The sequence below is a fragment of the Benincasa hispida genome, chromosome 8 (genome assembly GCF_027475165.1).
Source record: "Benincasa hispida cultivar pf3 chromosome 8, pf3_genome.v1.1, whole genome shotgun sequence".
NCBI classification, from domain to species: domain Eukaryota; kingdom Viridiplantae; phylum Streptophyta; class Magnoliopsida; order Cucurbitales; family Cucurbitaceae; genus Benincasa; species Benincasa hispida.
The window spans coordinates 65,396,609-65,412,141 of NC_143485.1; the positions used below are offsets into that span (position 1 = coordinate 65,396,609).

Consider the following 15,533-nt stretch of genomic DNA (forward strand, 5'->3'; position numbering starts at 1 on the left):
ACACAATCAATATCTTATTTTTGACAGTGCATAAATGATTGATGATGTATTGTATTATTATTTATCTATCTCAGATAGGCAGATATAGACACCTATCTTTGTCTATTAGGGATAGACAAATATAGAACTTTATCTTTGTCTATCACAGATAGACAAAGATAGAACTCTATCTTTGATTGATCTTCACTCTATTTATAATAGCTTATATGGTTGGAACATCGGATCTTGATCAACATCTTATTCAACTGAAAGTGTATAAATGATTGATGATGTATTGTATTATTATTTGTCTATCTCAGATAGACAGAGATAAATGCCTATCTTTGTCGATAGAACTCTCTATCTTTGATTGATCTTTACTCGATTTATAATAGCTTATATGGTTGGATTATCAAATTCTTAAAATTTTGAACACGATTAACATCTTATTCAATTGAAAGTACATAAATGATTGATGATATATTATATTATTACTTGTCTATCTCCAATAGATAGAGACAGTACTCTACCTCTGTCTATCTCAAATAGATAGATATAAATGCCTATCTTTGTCTATCTGTGATAGACAAAGATATAACTCTATCTTTTTCTATCACAAATAGACAGAGATAAACACCTATCTTTGTCTATCAGGGATAGACAAAGATATAACTCTATCTTTGATTGATCTTCACTCCATTTATAATAGCTTATATGGTTGGAACATCAGATAGACAGAGATAGACATAGATAGTGTCTATCACTATGCATATCTATAGTGATAGATAGAGATAGAACTCTATCATTGTCTATTGATAGACAGTGATAGAGTTTTATCTTTGTCTATCACTTATAGACAAAGATATAACTCTATTTCTGCCTATCACTATTGGATATTTTGATTATGAGTTTCTTACAAAATCTTAGTGATAGAGTTTCAATATGAGTTTCTCATATAATATATATATATTTTTTCATTTTGTAGAATACCATGAATATTCCTATAGTTGTTTTTTATGCTTGCTGGTAGGAAAAGGGAGAGGAAAAATGCACATCTTTTGTTATGCGTTAATCTCTATGCGTTGATGATCATGTGTTGGACTGAAAAATATGCAATATGTGTTAAGTGCGTATGCAATGACAATGCATTCTTATCACAAGTTTTCTTGCTTTCTTGCCAAGTATAACGAGAATGCAAGTTTCTCGGGATGATCCAAGGTTGAACACAGGAACTTGTACTAAATAATGTTTATGTAGTAATGCGTTTGAGGCAATGAATAAAAGTAAAAAGACAGAAGTTAATGGATTATGCACTATTCTTACTCTTAACTAAACAGATTGAGCAATGAAAGTTTAACTGAGGATTGGTAGAGATGCTGCAACTGTTAACGCATTTTAAGGTGACTTCATTATGTTTGGTCGCTCGAGTAATCCCAGCTCGCCACACTAATGCATCTCACACCTCTCGGTGGTTGGCCGCATGCTTATATCTCTATAATGCATGGTTGCGTCGAGCATAAGATCGTTCCTATCTTTAGGAACAATGCTTACTTTGCTTTAGTGTGTTCCACTACTTACCCTCTCGGGCAGTTGGTTGTAGCTAATCAGTTCATAGACAAGCATTGCGACAACCTCACATCAAGCAAAGAGGATTAACTCTCTGTACTCTTGCAATGCACACCCCTCGGTGGTCTACATGCGTCATATCTCTAGGCCGCATGACTGAGTATGAGATTGTCTTCGATACTTAACTAAATGATGAATGTAGATGATGATAAATAAGAAGAAGATGATGAAGATGGTACTGAAGGACTAAGAGATGCCTTGATTACAAAATGTATTAATGTCTTAAGTCAAAATGTAAAATAATACAGATATAAGAGGCGAGGTGGAGGGCTAGATGTAAGCAATCTCTTGCTTTTCATCCGAAATGCATCAAGGTTGGTGGTGGTGTCGTGGATGGATGGTGGAGAAGTCTCTCTCGAGCTCTATCTCTAGTGAAATTTCGATCGTCACTCGGAAGGGGCTGTGGAGGTGAAGAACCCTCATAGAATGTCTTGCTCTTGCTCTCATCTGTGATCACTAGAATCTACCTTAAGGCAAAAACTCGAATGGTTTGAAGTTAAGCTTCAAGACTCTATTTATAGAGTTCAAACGCTGACAGTTTTAATACTCCATTCTGACTCACTCCTACTTCTATCGCGGTATAGGAAATGTCAGCATCACCTTATCTTACTGATACTCCCAAGGAATGCGTTCATGCTTGTTTATTCTGAAGTTTCAATGCATTCCACCCACCTCGCGATCATCCTTCTATCATGATTATCATTTTGTAGATGCAACATTCCATGCAATGAATTAGTCTTCATGACGATCAATGCATGCAGTTAGCCTTGTGGCGGTCTGGGACCAATGCATGAGATCAATTCCTGCAATAACTGTAAAAATAGACACTTTGATGCAGAATAACGCATGATATAGGGTTACTGAGGATCTTCGGTGCTGGTCAACGCAAGCTCACTTTTTCATATGAATTCTTGGTGTTATTAACACATATTCTACTTATTAGCCTTCATAATTTAAAAAAAAATGCTACAATAGCTTGTATTTCTACAAGTTATCAGACAGTGTAATGATTATCACTGTTATGAGAATTATAAGGTTGGTGGAATTTTGGTAGATGACTATATAAACTTTAATGGTTTAGTCGGTTTAACATATGAAGAGATTCGATTGAATTGATTGGTAGATTTGTCAGTTTTACTGGATTTTGTAAAATAATATTCAAACTGTGGTTCCAATAAAAAAGGACAATGATGTTTTTTGGTATTTGACTTTGACTAAAGATGCAATCAATAGACATCCATTAGTTGCTCAGATAAGTGTTTGTTCTTTGGAAGGGTCTTCTTCTGCTATTAGTAGTGTGGGTGCTATTAGTAGTGTAGGTGATGATGGTGATAGAATATTATATTTAGGTTATTCTTCTTCTTCAAATGATGAAGTTATAAGAAATATATTTTTTTTTAATGGTGATTTGAAGGTAAAAAGTATATTTGAAAGTAAAGAAGTACTCTCAAAGTGTTTTTACATAAATGCAGTGAATAATTATAACGACCTGACCCCCTAGGACTTAAGTTAGGCCGTTACTAAATACATGCATGCATGGAACTTAAAACGACACTCTTTTATGGTGAAATAAATGCTAAATAAATAAGGTAAGTGCAAAAGGCTTTCATTAAATTCAAATATTAAAAACAACAATAGAGTACCCATAAATCATAAATGATAATAAATAAGTCTAAAAATGATTCTTAATAGTAAGTTTCAAACATCAAAACTGAAAGTTAAGAAAAACATGAAAAGAAATCTAAATCTCATGAGCAGAAGCATAAAATTAGTCCTAGTGGCTCGATCACAAATTCCGTATGTCTATCGCTGGTGCATCTCTACCCTTACCTGAAATAATAACATGAGAAAGAATGAATATAAAATACTCAGTAAGTAACCCCACTACTAGGGTCAAGTTAGGCATCTATGTCCTCTAGATGCCTACCTCTAGTGGAACATATAAAATGTCCTAGTCCTCATTGGACATATACATACATGAAAAGCTGAGTTCTATCCTACTGTGGCTAAATATGCCCACTACCTCTGGTGAATCCCGAATGAAACAAAATCTGGTGAATTCCGAAGAAAACACAAACTAGTGAAACTTGAAGGAAACACAAACTAGTGAAACTTGAAGGAAACACAAACTGGTGAATCCCGAATGAAACAAAATCTGGTGAATTCCGAAGAAAACACAAACTAGTGAAACCCGAAGGAAACACAAACTGGTGAATCTCGAAGGAAACACAAACTGGTGAATCCCAAAGGAAACATAAATTGATGGGCATTCTAACTAATCAGTAAAATCACTATCATAATCTCGACATCACAATCTCAACATGGTTCTATAACATACTTATACATCTCATCATCATGATTCTACAATATACATATAAATTTCTTCATCATAGCTTTACAACATATGTATGCATCTCATCCTCCTCAGATTCAGCAGGATCTCCAATAAAAATAATATACTCAAATCATACTAGTATTCAAACATCTCTATGCGCAACTAGCCTTTTAAACTCTCATATCAACAAGGCATACATAAACATCAAACTATCAATATATCCTCAGTAAATCATATTTGTCAATTCCTGACTCCAGTCATTTCAAACCTTAGTTAATGAAGGCAGACATAAATATCATACTAATTAATAATCCTCAATAAATTATAATTATCATTGTCGGGCACTAGGGCAGTTCCAATAGTAAGATTACTTACCTTAACTTAGTAAAAAACACACAAAAAATCTCCTTAGAACTTCTTTAGCACACTTGAATCAATCTAAAGTTATGGCTTGGTCCAAGACAAATTCCAGTACTCGATTTAATTAGCCAATCGATCTTCACCAATTTTCCAAGGTTCTCCTTAAAATCCCGGCAAAGATCAGGGTAATGGCGGCCGAAGGCGCGTCGACTTATGGCTGCCATAGATAGGCAGCGTGTATTGCTGTCGGACGACATAAATTGTTTAGGCTAGCGGCTGGTAGTGAGGGTCTTGCATGAGAAGGGTTTGTGAGAGAGAAGAGGAATTTCTAGTTTATAGATTTTATTCAGCAGTGATTGCGAACAAACCAGAGCTTCAAACAACAATCCACCCATTCAAAATAAAACTCTATATGTCTCGAACAGACTGACCAAATTTAAGCACGATCCAACGGTTCAAATTCTAGTAATCAACAATTTTGTGAAAGTTATCGCTGAAAAATTGAATTGCTTTCTTTCCCAATTTTTGACCTCTTTTCACTCTCATTTAATTTCGAAAAAAATCTCAATTCTTTTATTTTTAATATTTTATTTATCTTTTCAAAATTTGGAAAAAAAAATAAAAGAATTGAGATTTTTTTTCCAAATTTTGAAAAGATAAATAAAATATTTTATCACAATATCTCCAAAATCTCCAAAGATTCTATTAAATTTAGAAATCAATTAACTTTTCAAATTATCTTAATTTAGACTTCAAAAACCAAAATTAAAGGGTATAAGATCAATCAATTTAATACAAATTAAATCTTTCCAAATATTTAAATCAATTCAAAGCCACATGAAATTAATTATCTCTTTTAATTTTTTTTTTAAGTTGGCCTTAAAATCCAAAATCAAAGGGAAGAAAAATTCAATATTTTCAAAATAATCAGTTCAAATATCTAATCAATTAAATTCAATTTAACCAATAAAAGTTTTTCAATTATTTCAATTTAACCCCAATTTTCCAAATGAAAGGAAAATTTAAACTCAATAATTTTAGATAATTAACTTAAATTTTCCTGAAATTCAGGATGTTACAATAATAGTTTTCAATTTAGGACTACAAGATCAAATTTTAAGTCAGTTCAAATGTTTGCAAGAAGGCTGTAATTGGTATGTTAAGGCATCTTGGTATGAGAACAGTGCATTGTGAATGCTTAGGAAGTACATTTCTGAGCATGACTGTCCATTGAACACAACTTGGAGTTGTCATAGGCAAGCTTCTTCATCAATAATTGGCAATTGCATGATTGATGATTTAGGTTCATGTTCACTGATCAATCCATTCCTAAAGACATTATCCATAAGACTTGTACAAAACTTGGAGTTAATATAAGTTATCAAAAAGCTTGGAGGGCAAAAGAATACATAGTAAAGATGTTAAAAGGTGATGTAGTTGAATCATACACCTTGATTCCAAGATTTTTTTAAAAAGTGGATGAAATGAATCCAGGTATGATAAATTTTGTTTAGCAAATTTCTATCACCATCTATCTATCGTAGATAGACAGTGATATATGTCTTTCATTGTCTATCTCAGATAGACAGGGATAGTTGTCTATCACTGTCTATCTACAATAGATAAGGATAGACAATTATCCCTGTCTATCTAGACATCTATCACTATCTATCTATACATTTTTGTTATTATTTACGCTGATAGAATTTTTTTTATGTGTTTTTACAGGTACTTACACTGCCTTAGAAATGGATGATAATGGTCATTTTAAGTTTTACTTCATGGCTTTTGGTGCATCAATCGAGGGGTGGAAGTATTGTAGACCTATCATATTTATTGATGGCAGTTTTTTAAGTGTAAGTTTGGTGGCATGCCATTAACAACTTCATCAATAAATAGTAGCAATTAAATCTTTCCCCTTGCATCTAGTATCATAGATTTTGAAAATGACGCATCATGGACATTATTTTTTGAAAACTTACAAAGTGGTTTTAGGGAACGAAAGAATATAGTCATTGTTTCTAATAAGCATCTTAGCATTCCTAAAGAAGTTTTAAGAGTATTTGCTAATGTTGAGTATTGTGTGTGCATCATCTCTTAAGAAAGTTGAAACTTCATTTTAAGGATCCATTGCTTGATAGTTATTTCTTTAGTTGTACTAATTCCTACACTACTGCTGATTTTGAGTACCATATGAGATCCATGGAGTTAATTTGTCCAAACATTAGAAGTTATCTTAGTAATGTTGGATTTGAGAAATGGTTTCAGGCATATTCACAAAGAAGAAGGTATGGAATGATGACATCGAATGTTGCAGAAAGTATAAACTTAGTTTTTAAAGATGCTAGAGAATTTCCCGTGGCTAGCATGCTAAGTTCAATTAGAAATATATCGCAAAAATTGGTTTCATGATCAAAGTAAAGCTTCTTTTTCAATAAAAACTCATTTGAATTCTTAGGCTGAGAACATATTACGGCGAGAACATGAAAATTCAAGAAGTTTCTTAGTAGGAATTCTATCTTTTTCTTATTGTCTATCTATCACTATCTATCTCAGATAGACATTGATAGTGATCTATCTTTGTCTATCTCAGATAGACAAAGATATAAAGCACTAATAGTGTCTATCTGAGATAGACAGAGATAGATTTTTATCTCTGTCTATCTTAGATAGACAATGATAGTATTCTATTTGTTGATACTGATTACTTTCTCGTATTTATCTATTAGGTTGATCCCATTAGTAATACTGAATACAAGATAATGAATGGACATAAACAGTTCATTGTTAAGCTACATTTGGAATCTTGCAGTTGTCGAGTATGGGATTTTGAGGAAATTTCATGTGCATGTGCAGTTTCCATGCTCCGAATGCTTAATTTAGATACCTATTCTTATGTAGCTGACTTTTATTATAGAAGAACATTATCAGCAATATATAATGGTTGTGTTCAACCTGTTGGAGTTCATTTGGATTGGAGAGCTGAAGATGATATCATGAAAATATTACCTTCTATTGTTAAACGTTAAGCTGGAAGACCTAAGAAACAAATAATTCAATCTGTAGGTGAATTCAAAAGTTCATCAAAATGTACTCGTTGTAATCGTAAAGGCCACAATAGTAGAACTTGCAAACTTGAACCAATTAATCAAATGATTTGATCATTATTTTTTCATTGTAATATATGTATAAACATATGGATTGACATTAGAGTTTATGAATGATATTTTTTGACATTTTGTTCTTGAGTTGTCTATCCCAACCCTCTATTACTGTCTATCTCAGCCCTCTATCACTGCCTATCTCAGCTCTCTATCACTGTCTATCTTAGATAGACAGATATACCCATCTATCTCTGTCTATCTAAGATACATAGTGATAGTCCTCTATCACTATCTATCTCAGATAGTGTTCTATCTCTGTCTATTTCAATTTAAAGTTATTAAACAAGTATATATTGATGTTAAATTATTATTATTTATCATAAACAAGTATGTATGGTAAACAATTATCTACCAACAAAAAAAATACGATATGATAGACAGAGATAGTCATCTATCATTGTCTATTTGAGATAAGCAGTGATAGCCATCTATTACTATCTATCTCAGATAGACAAAGATAATGCTCTATCTCTCTGAGATCCACTCAACTAAACAAACATAGAGTGCAAACGATATAGAAACTATTGAAACAAATATTAGTATTTACCATTAAAGTCTATCACTGCCTATTTGAGATAGACAGATATACCCATCTTCTGTCTATCTAAGATACATAGTGATAATCCTCTATTACTATTTATCTTAGATAGTGTTCTATCTCTGTCTATTTCAATTTAAAGTTATCAATAATAGATCCACTCAGATAAACAAGTATGTATTGATGTTAAATTATTATTGTTTATCATAAATAAGTATGTATGGTAAACAATTATCTACCAACAAAAAATACGATATGATAGATAGAGATAGTCCTCTATCATTGTCTATTTGAGATAAATAGTGATAACCATCTATCAATATCTATCTGAGATAGACAGAAATAATGCTCTATCTCTCTGAGATCCACTCAACTAAACAAATATAGAATGCAAACAATATAGAAACTATTAAAATAGATGTTAGTATTTACCATTGAAGTCTATCACTATCTATCTAAGATAGATAGAGATAGTCCTCTATCATTGTCTATCTAAGATAGATAGTGATAACCATCTATCACTGTTAATCTAAGATATACAGAGATAGTGATCTATCTCTTTGAGATCCATTCAACTAAATAGATCCACTCGACTAAACAAATATAGAGTGCAAATGATATAGAAACTATATAAACAGATATTAGTGTTTACCATTGAAGTCTATCACTATCTATCTGAGATAGACAAAAATAGTCCTCTATTATTGTCTATCTGGGATAAACAGTAATAGCCATCTATCACCATCTATCGAAGATAGATAGAGATAATACTCTATCTCTCTGGATCCACTCGACTAAACAAATATCGAGTGCAAACGATATAGAAACTATTGAAACAGATATTAGTGTTTACCATTGAAGTCTATCACTGTCTATCTGAGATAGACAGAGATAGTCCTCTATCATTGTCTATTTGAGATAGACAATGATAGCCATCTATCACTATCTATCTAGACAGAGATAGTGCTCTATCTCCCTGAGATCCACTCAACTAAATAGATCCACTCCACTAAACAAATATAGAGTGCAAATGATATAGAAACTATAGAAACAAATATTAGTGTTTACCATTGAAGTCTATCACTATCTATCTGAGATAGACGGAGATAGTCATCTATCTCTATCTATCTTAATTCAAATTTATCAATAATAGCCCTCTATCACTGTCTATCTAAGATAGAGATAGCTCTCTACCACTATCTATTTAAGATAGATAGAAATAACTATCTTAGATATATAATGATAGTGCTTTATCACTTTCTATCTCAGATAGACAGAGATAGAAGTATCTCAATTCATATTTATCAATAATTGATCTACTCAGATAAACAAGTATACATTGATGTTAAAGTTTTTCAATAGTTGCTAAAGTTCCTAATATAGATCGTGATAGTACAACAAGACAATGAAAAAAACATGTTAATTTTATAAATTCCAGAAGTAGTTGATTGTCAACGAGTAGAAAGAAACTTACAAATTGTATAAAGTAGAAAATAAGTACAAAGAAATCTTCAATTTGAAGCTTTACAAACTATATAAAGTAATTCTACAATCAAGATTGAGACTAAGATTGAGATTGAGATTTAGGTTGAGATTGAGTTTGAGAAATGTTCAAGCTAAAGCTTGGAGCAGTATCCATCATCAATTTTGTACTTCTTAAGTTAAAGTTCAAGGTTGTACTTCGTTCTTCTTCTCATGTTTCTTCTTGATATTTTTTGTGTATGTTAGGTTGGTTTTGGTTGCCTCTTTGTCTCTCCTTTTGAAAGTGTGTATCTTCTAGCACCTTTGGTCTAAACTTTTTATGTTTGCCCCGCACTTGCTGCTTTTCCTTCTATTTTTTCTTTTTTCCTTTTGTTTGAATCACTTCATCCATATCCTCTTCACTATCAGTTTCTTCTTCTATTTCATCTTCCTCATCAATAATTTGCTTCCGCTTCTGGTTTCTCTTTGGTCTCTCGTTCTGAAAGTGAATCTCTTCACTCTCTTCCTTATCGATATCTTCCTTGTGCTCTTCTTCAACTTGTTCCTCCTCATTTTGCTCTTCTTCTACTTGATCTGCATTTACTTTCTCTTGGTTTTCTTCTAGTTTCTCTTTATCTACTTTTTTTTTCTCTTCATCCTGTTTCTCTTTCTCAATTTGTTCTTCTTCATTGATTTGCTGCAAGAAGATATTGGAGTTCATCAGAAGAACACTGAATGATAGACAATGATAGTCTACTATCATTGTCTATCATCACGTATATAAACAACCATATTTATTATTTTCTCATTTCTATGTTTAGATCTTCTTTCTCTTTTTTTTTTTTTTTTTTTTATTTTCTTCTGGTCCAACTTCATCTACTTCAGTTTTTTGTTCTTCTTTGTCTATTTCAACATCTTCTTCCTATTCTATTTCAATTTAAGTTTAGTTTCATTGTCTTCTTCATCTTCATTTACGTGCAAGCACTCTATCACCGTCTATCTTAGATAGACAATAATAGACCTCTATTAGAGTCTATGTGAGATTGTTTATCTGAGATACAAAGTTATAAAGGACTATCACTTTTCTATCTCTTTTGTTTGAACAAAAAAATAGATTAAGAAAATAATCAAACCTCAGGCAACAGTTGTGTTTTGAGTGTTTCCAAATTTGTAGTTGGAATCAGATCTAAATCATCTTCTGTTTCAAGTTGTTGTGTTTGCATCTCAGTTTCCTACAAGAAAACAATTTGTTTTTGTTTTCTATTTAAGAATATATTGTTTTCTATCTAAGAAAGTAAGAAATTTAAAAAATTATATAATATTAAGATAGATAGTGATAGAGGATTATCATTGTCTATCGTACATACAAACCTCTCTTTCCTTTTCCCTTTGACTCTCATTTTCAACTTGGATCTACAAGGAAAAAATAATTTTAATTAATAAATATGCAAAAAAGAAAAAAAAAAACTTACCCCAGATAAATATGTTGTTGCATAGTCAACCATTATATCAAGATCATGACTTTCTTCCAATATTCGAAAGCTAAGAGAAGATGCTTTATTTTTTTTCCACATCTTCTTCATGCTGTTTTTGTTGTGGAAGATTTTCTAATGGAAGTCTACAATTTAGGATTTTCATAATTGACCTCAACATTGTTTTGATTTCTTCTTGGTCTTGTTTCAAAAGTTTTCGTTCTTTTACTATTTTCTGTTGGCATTTTCTTAATTCACTAATTTTTGTCATTATTCTATTTGCTTCTTCTTCTTGAATTTGTTCATTCTTTTCTCCGTTCATTTGTCTTTATTTCGCCTTCTCTTTTTTCCTTCTTTTCTCCTCTACCTCAACTTTTATGAAATATTTGAAAATTGATTGACAATTTTCTTCTATTGGATGAAGTGGTTTCATGTAAAACTACAAGTGAACAAAAAATTTAAATTATTAAAGAAAAAAAATGAGCATCATCAGTTATAGACAGTGATATTAGTCTATCAACGTCTATTAGTGATGGACAAAGATAAAACACTATCACTGTCTATCCTTAAAGTGATAGACAATGAAAATATTCTCATTTAAGAAATTACTTACATCTTCAGTTTCAAAAATGTTCTCATTTAGAGTCATCTATTCGTCTGACTCCAAGTACTCCCATGTGATGATTCTTGGACCTTTGATTCCAAGTCTCATTCCAAATCCAAAATCTAAATCAGAAAGTTTTGAGATTGTCTCAAAAGCCCAATGAACTAATACTAATGGGAATCCTTGAAGGTAGACAACATCCTTCTCAGTATATGGTGCTCTCTTAAAAAATTGATAGGTTAGGTTGTAAGACAATCTTCCCTAAAGATATTCTTTGAAGACTTGTTCATCATCTAAAATGTTTAGATATTTGAAATTGACATGGTTGTGTTGTTGTTTGGGGATTAAAAGAGCTTTTAGGATGGAGAGATTGACTAATTTAACTTTCAACGACTCTTCCTCCTCATTGCACAATGCTTTGAAAGTTCTCTCTATATCTCTCCTTGTTATATGATCGTCATGAAGAGAAAAAAAAGTATTCCTAAGTTTAGACACTTTTCTTTGGCCTAAATCTAATTGAGGGAATTTGAGCCTTTCAACCCATTACTAAACAAAATTCCTTCAACCCAATTTTTGCTATATGGCCATTGAAGTTAAATGCAAGGACATTTGGCTTCTTTGTATAGCATTGCCTTCTTATTAAGTAGTTGAGGAATTTGTTGGGTATTTTGGCCATTTTAATATTAAGAAAGTGTCCAAATAGGCCATTTAATACTATTAGAAAAATTGTTCCATCTAACTTTGTTCTTATCAAATTTAAGACCTCTACACTAAAGTAGACTATAACTTTTAAGTACCTATTCTCATTTTTCATGATCAATTTATGTTCCACCTGTTGAAATGATATATTTAACAATATGTTAGAAAATAAAATTTGAAAAACACCGACAATTATTAAGATAACTATCAATAATATTTAATAATATCTATCTCTGTATATCTCACTGTCTATCTGAGATAGATAGAGATAGTGCTCTATCGCTTTCTATCTCATCTCCATCTATCTCAATTCAAAGTTATGAATAGATCCACTCAACTAAACTAATATAGAATGCAAACCATATAGAAACAGATATTAGTGTTCAATGTTTATCATTGTCTATCTGAGATAGATAGAGATAGTTTCTATCTCTGTCTATCTGTAGTCTATCTCAGATAGACAGAGATAGTCCTCTATCTCTATCTATCTTAATTCAAATTTATGAAATATAGATGGATTGATGTTAAAGTTTTTGCTAAAGTTCCTAAGATAGATCGATGACAAAAGGCACAACAAGTATGTATTGCTGTTAAAGTTCTATGGATAGTTTACCTTCTTCTCTTCAAATTTGTTTATTTTTGCTCTAATTATTAATGATTCAGCTTTCATTATTTTCTTTTCTTTGCCTTTACTTCCATCAACTTTAACTATTTTTTTTTGCTTACTATCTAGTTAAACAAAATTAAGTTCAATAATGTTTAATAAGTATGATTAAATAGAAGAATTAATGAAATGAAAAGAAAAGAGAATGATTATTACCTTGAAGGATATGATGATAGACTGTAACCTTGAAAAATTGAAAGCACAAACGGAGAAGATGATGAAGATGAAGTAAACTTTGGTTCGAGAAATTTCGGTATCAGAGTTGAAGAAATTCACAATTTAAAGCAGCAGCAACGTGAAGCGAACACAAAGGTAAAAGCCGGTAAGATAGAGGACGATAGACTGAGATCTTTTGTCGTTTGAAGAAGAAAACGTGAAAGACGGATGCAGGTATCAGGTAGATTTGGATAGTCCGATTTAACCGTAATCGGATCGTGATTTTTTGTGTGGGCAGAGATACTTTCGGTATTTCACTCTTTGGACTGGACTTTCTTCTACCGATTTTGAGTTCTTATTAAATTTTGCTATCCACTATAAATAATTTGGACCTTTTTATTATATTTAAAAAGGCCCACTTTACAACTATGATTGGAAATAACTTGTAGGTTTTAATCATCAAACCTATCAAGATCTGATCTCAACATTAAAGCTTAATTATGAATTTGGAAATAAAGCTTTAACTTCTCATCAGTTTTTCCTTTTTCTTAGTCAGCAGCCAAAATTGTTAGTTGGGCATTATGTGAAAATGAGCAAAAGCAAGGGTATTATAGTAATCATGCCACTTCCTCCCTTCGCTCATTAAAATTACACTGAGCTTCAGCTGGCTTCCTTCAGCTCAATCTCCCAACGTCTTTCTAAATAACGATGAAACCGCCACTGCAACAGGCCGTGATTCTCTCGATTCTCCTCTTAATCTCCACCGTCAACGCCGCCGCCATAGCCACCAAGCCCACTGCTACTCCAGCGGCCCCCATTGAAGTTCCTCCAACTCCATCTCCGACCTCCGCCCCATCCCAAGCACGCCCATTACTGCCACCGACATCGCCATCGCCTTCTTCTTCACCATCATCATCTTCCAACTCTCTTGACCCGAAGCAACTTAGAGCTCTGCAATCGCTCAGCATCCCCACCTTCAAGGACCCCTGCAAGCAACCCTCACTTCACAACGCCACCGTTTGTGATTCTTCCGAGCCGTTTCGCCACCTTGTTTTCCTCCGCCTGGCTAATTGCTCCGACGATGTCGCTTTGTCATTCACAGCTCTTAAATCCCTCTCCACTCTCAGATCTCTCGAATTTGTTGACTGCCCTATTTCCCCCATTCGCTTCCCTGCCGATCTGGTTGCCTCTCTCCGATCCTTCACTTGCACCAACAGCCTCCGTAGGCTCACCGGTGTTTGGCTTAGCCGTCTTGAGAACCTCACCGATCTCTCCGTTTCCAATGTCCCTGTTAACGCGTCGGGTCCTTTTGTCATACTCGGCAAAATGAATATCCTCAAGTCTGTGACTGTATCCAATGCGAATCTCACGGGTTACTTTCCAAAGCATTTGAATCGCAAACTTACCCACATTGATTTTTCGGGTAATATGCTCAAAGGCAAGCTACCCACTTCGATTACTCTGTTGGAGGATCTTGAATCTCTGAATCTAGCTTCTAATGCGTTCATTGGCGAGATACCCACTTCAATTGGGGACCTGATATCGCTTCAGAACCTGTCATTGGCATCAAATTCGCTTTCGGGATCGATCCCGGAATCAATTTCGGCAATTCCTGGATTGGTTCACCTCGATCTCAGCTCAAATCAGTTTAACGGAACAATTCCGAGCTTCCTTTCAGAGATGAAGAGCTTAAAGTATCTGAATCTCGAGAACAACCAGTTTCATGGGGTAATGCCTTTCAATGGGTCTTTCTTGAAAAGGTTGGAAATTTTTAGAATAAAAGGGAATAGCAATCTTTGTTACAACCATTCAATTCTATCATCCAAACTGAAGCTTGGAATAGCTCCTTGCGATAGACATGGGCTTCCATTGTCGCCACCGCCAGCTAAGGAAGATTCGTCAGCTGATGAAAACAGCGACTACGATGACAGCGATGAAGATAATTCTAACACCCACCACAAGGATTCTCATAATGGACCCAATAAAGTCGTGCTTGGAGTCGCAATTGGCCTTTCTTCCATAATTTTTCTCATTATTTTTCTGGTTTGTATGTCCAAGTGCTGTCGTTAAGAGTGAAGATCAATTGGTTTTACTTTTAGAGTAGAATTTTTTGGTTCTTTTTTTTTTTTTTTCTTTCTTTTTGGTTAGAAGTAATAGTAAAGAAATCATGAGAGGCATAAGCACTGTAAATGTAGGGACAAGATAATTTGGTTGGCGTTTGTTCTTTTTAGTGGATTGGTTTCAATTATTTGAAGGGAGGAGGATTTTCAGTGCGGCATGTTTTGATGTGTTTATTTTAGGTGTTATCAACATCATTTCTTTCGCTTTTGTTTTTTCTCCTATTATGACTTGATTTGCTGTATTGTCTCAATAAGATTTATGTTCAGTTTTTCAACTTTCTAACTCTCTGTCTCGAACTGGGTTCTTCCTTTCATCCATCAATTCATTTGCAAAGTTGTTAACTTCAATAGGAAA

General features: G+C 33.1%; 1 protein-coding gene and 2 pseudogenes across 2 annotated transcripts; 2 read left to right on the top strand and 1 right to left on the bottom strand.

The window, feature by feature from the left end:
• The first annotated feature begins 6,493 nt into the window (after positions 1 to 6,493).
• LOC150034797 (uncharacterized) lies at positions 6,494 to 7,461 on the top strand (annotated as a pseudogene).
• Positions 7,462 to 9,553: 2,092 nt separating this feature from the next.
• On the bottom strand, positions 9,554 to 10,691 carry LOC120082708 (uncharacterized). Its single transcript, XM_090315977.1, has 2 exons — positions 10,597 to 10,691; positions 9,554 to 10,160 (listed from the first exon to the last, which is right to left on the bottom strand). Exons 1-2 carry the CDS (start codon positions 10,684 to 10,686, stop codon positions 9,834 to 9,836), a joined length of 417 nt encoding a protein of 138 aa, XP_090172103.1. The 5' UTR covers positions 10,687 to 10,691; the 3' UTR covers positions 9,554 to 9,833.
• Positions 10,692 to 13,766: 3,075 nt separating this feature from the next.
• On the top strand, positions 13,767 to 15,461 carry LOC120082704 (receptor-like protein 51 pseudogene; annotated as a pseudogene). The gene has a single exon (XR_016531328.1). The product of XR_016531328.1 is annotated as a receptor-like protein 51 pseudogene (transcript).
• Positions 15,462 to 15,533: the final 72 nt, after the last annotated feature.

Bases quoted from the DNA above. Each gene is read 5' to 3' on its own strand.
- LOC120082708 (XM_090315977.1), bottom strand. From the start codon at position 10,686: ATGCAAACACAACAACTTGAAACAGAAGATGATTTAGATCTGATTCCA. The intron at 10,161-10,596 runs GTTTGATTATTT...ATCTTCTTGCAG, and splicing joins AAACACAACTGTTGCCTGAG to CAAATCAATGAAGAAGAACA.